Source organism: Gymnoscopelus braueri, assembly GCF_963280865.1.
Source record: "Gymnoscopelus braueri genome assembly, chromosome: 11".
Classification (NCBI taxonomy): Eukaryota; Metazoa; Chordata; class Actinopteri; order Myctophiformes; family Myctophidae; genus Gymnoscopelus; species Gymnoscopelus braueri.
The window spans coordinates 15,252,844-15,255,952 of NC_137613.1; the positions used below are offsets into that span (position 1 = coordinate 15,252,844).

General features: G+C 53.6%; 1 protein-coding gene across 1 annotated transcript; it reads left to right on the plus strand.

Moving 5' to 3' along the window:
• Positions 1-925: 925 nt before the first annotated feature.
• On the plus strand, positions 926-3,109 carry sp8a (sp8 transcription factor a; the record flags this gene model as incomplete). Its single annotated transcript, XM_080441653.1, has 2 exons — positions 926-1,028; positions 1,784-3,109. Exons 1-2 carry the CDS (start codon positions 1,014-1,016, stop codon positions 3,107-3,109), a joined length of 1,341 nt encoding a protein of 446 aa, XP_080297779.1. The 5' UTR covers positions 926-1,013.

The following is a 3,109-nucleotide window of genomic DNA, read 5'->3' on the forward strand; positions in this document are numbered from 1 at the left end:
AAGGATGTGTCACAACATTCTTGTTCTCGGGTGTTGAATGAAGAGAAATTGGGGGGGCAGTGGCAGTGTCCTCCTCCCTGTCCTGTACCTCCCACCCACCCCGCAGGGGCTGACCGGAACGCCCTCCCGGACAGGGGGACGGGTTGGGGGGACGAGATGGACCGGAGAGCCGCTAGCTGTCTGTCTCATTTATCTGATTACACTACCACTTCTGCCTCCTCACACTCAGTTTCACATCAATAACACACACACACACACGCACACACACACACACACACACACACACACACACACACACACACACACACACACACACACACACACACACACACACACACACACACACACACACACACACACACACACACACACACACACACACACACCAGCAGTCTCCTCGGGCTGTATAGGCTGTCTGAATCTGAATCACTTCAAGTATTTGGAATATGCATTTAACTCTGACTCTGAGAGAGTATATAGGCTACAAAATGGTCCATTTGGTTCCATTTTGTACTCTCAGACTCCACAGTTTTACATTTAACTGTGCACACTCAGAGTTATATTAGTTGTTCTATTTTATTATTTATTTTTATTTGTTTTCTTTAATGCACACTATAACACACACAGTTATAATAATAACAGGGTTATTTTATTGTGTATTTCCTGGCAACAGGGTTAGTGTTTTTGGCGTGTAACAAATTGAAGTGTACAAAAGAAAAGGTCCTCCTCGGCACTTTGTTATTGACAAAATGTATTATATTGAATAACTCCCTTCAAAGTTTTATGATAACGGCCTCGGGCGAGACCGCGGTCCGCGGGAGCGCGCGCGTTTCTGATTGGCCCTCGAGCCCCCAGCGGTACTTCAAAGACAAACCGACGAGCTACAACTACGATAAGCGTCAGCAGAGGAGACACTCTGAGTCTGCACACATACACACACATAGGCTACATACACACACACTCACACATACACATCTCACAGCGGAGGAAATAACAGCTCACACTCACACACCATGGCTCTGATCGGGGTAAGTTTCACTTGGACAAACTTTATTTAACTGAATTTAATTTAATACACAGGACCCCAATGGAAACAAGCCATAGTGCTTTCTTGGGTTTATTCTTTTAGCATTTTTATAAAACTGTACCTCTGTGCTTTTTCTGTGAACTATTATTTAAGTATTTAAGTATTCAATCATACAATCAATCAACTAATAGAGTTGAATTGTATACTCCTACGAGTGTGTCGCTTGCGGATAAAAACCTCATCTTCAAGCTGTGGTGGCATATTATATACATAGGCTACTGTTTGAATAATCACGGTTGCTGTTGTTGTTGTTGTTTTTGAGCTAAATGGGATCGGATGCTTTGGATGATTAAAAGATAATGGCCTGTAGATTTTTGGGCTGGTGACTAAAGTTTTAGTTGAGTTAATGAAGGCTGAAGCACAAACGATCAGGAAGTCTGATAATGCTCGGAGTTCAGCATGGGTGCCAGAGATCAAAGAAGTTAGAGATCTAAATCATGCGTATAGTTTTGAATAATGTCACTTCAATTAATTAGCATGACTTGAAAATGTTTTGGCAACAACAACTGAGTTTTACGCATGGCGCGGTCTGTTGCTGTAAGCCTGATCTGTCTTCTTGCACCGAAAATAACAGATTTACAAGCTATTTTCGTGCTTAAAGCTGCGCGCAACTGCAGTAAGTAGAAAATCCTGCCATTGCTTTACGCATGGATCTGAAGAGTGATTGATGTAAATGTGTATAATGTGTCCTTGCAGGAGGAACCCCGGCTGGGCAGCACTCCTCTGGCCATGCTGGCCGCCACCTGCAGTCGGATCGGGGACCCCTGCAGCCCCTCTGCCTCCCCCGCGCTCTCGGACCGAGAGCCGGGACTCGCCAAGGGATTCTACCCGTGGAAAAGAGCCGCGCCGCCGGGCGCCAGCAGCCTGGCCAGCAGCCTCGCCTCGTTAGGGGTTCCCTGTGGCGGGACCTCCAGGAGCAACGGGGCCGGGCTGAGTGACACGTGTAACGGCTCCGCTTTCTCCGTGACCGCCGCCGGCTCTCCCTACGGGAATGACTTCTCGGTGTACCACCAGACTGACAACACCGTCCCGGACCAGCGCTCCTTACTGCTGTCCAAGTTCCCCTCGTCGGTTGACAGCATAGCGGGGATCTATCCGAGGATGCACCACGCGCACCCGTACGAGTCCTGGTTTAAGCCCATGGGAGACATCGGTAACGTCACCGGCGGCTCGGCGGCCTGGTGGGACATGGGCACCGGCTGGGTGGACACTCAGAGCCCGACCGGGCTGCCCTCTCCTTTGGGCGGCTACAGCACTGACTTCAGCCCGCTGCCGCACGGCTTCAACTCGGGGCCGACTCAGCATCACCTCCTCCCCGCGGCGCAGCACCTCCTGGACGGCTTCAGGCCGTCCGTCTCCTCGTATTGTTCGGAGCCGATCGGCGCCACGACGGGCACCGGCGCGCCGCCGCTGACAGCGGCGACGAACCCGAGTATTTCTGTCTCTCTACCGGTTTCTTCCTCCCGCTCCTCCTCCTCCTCGCGGCGCTACACCGGCAGAGCCACGTGCGACTGTCCGAACTGCCAGGAGGCGGAGAGGTACGGCCCGGGGGGCACCAGCCCGCGGCGCAGGGGGCTCCACAGCTGCCACATACCGGGCTGCGGGAAGGTGTACGGCAAGACGTCGCACCTGAAGGCGCACCTGCGCTGGCACACGGGCGAGCGGCCGTTCGTCTGCAACTGGCTCTTCTGCGGCAAGCGCTTCACGCGCAGCGACGAGCTGCAGCGGCACCTGCGCACGCACACCGGCGAGAAGCGCTTCGAGTGCGCGGTGTGCCGCAAGCGCTTCATGCGCTCCGACCACCTCAGCAAGCACCTGCGGACGCACAGCGAGAACGGAGCCGAGGGCGTGGAGGGCATAGAGGGCATAGAGGAGGGGGAACAGGGGCCTGAGGGGGGGCTCAGGAAGCCGGCGGCCAGCTGCAGCGACACGGACAACAGCGTCACCGGGAGCCCCAGCCACTCTCCCGGCCTGCTTGTTCTGGCCCAACAACCCGACGTCGGACACAACCCAGTCGACTGA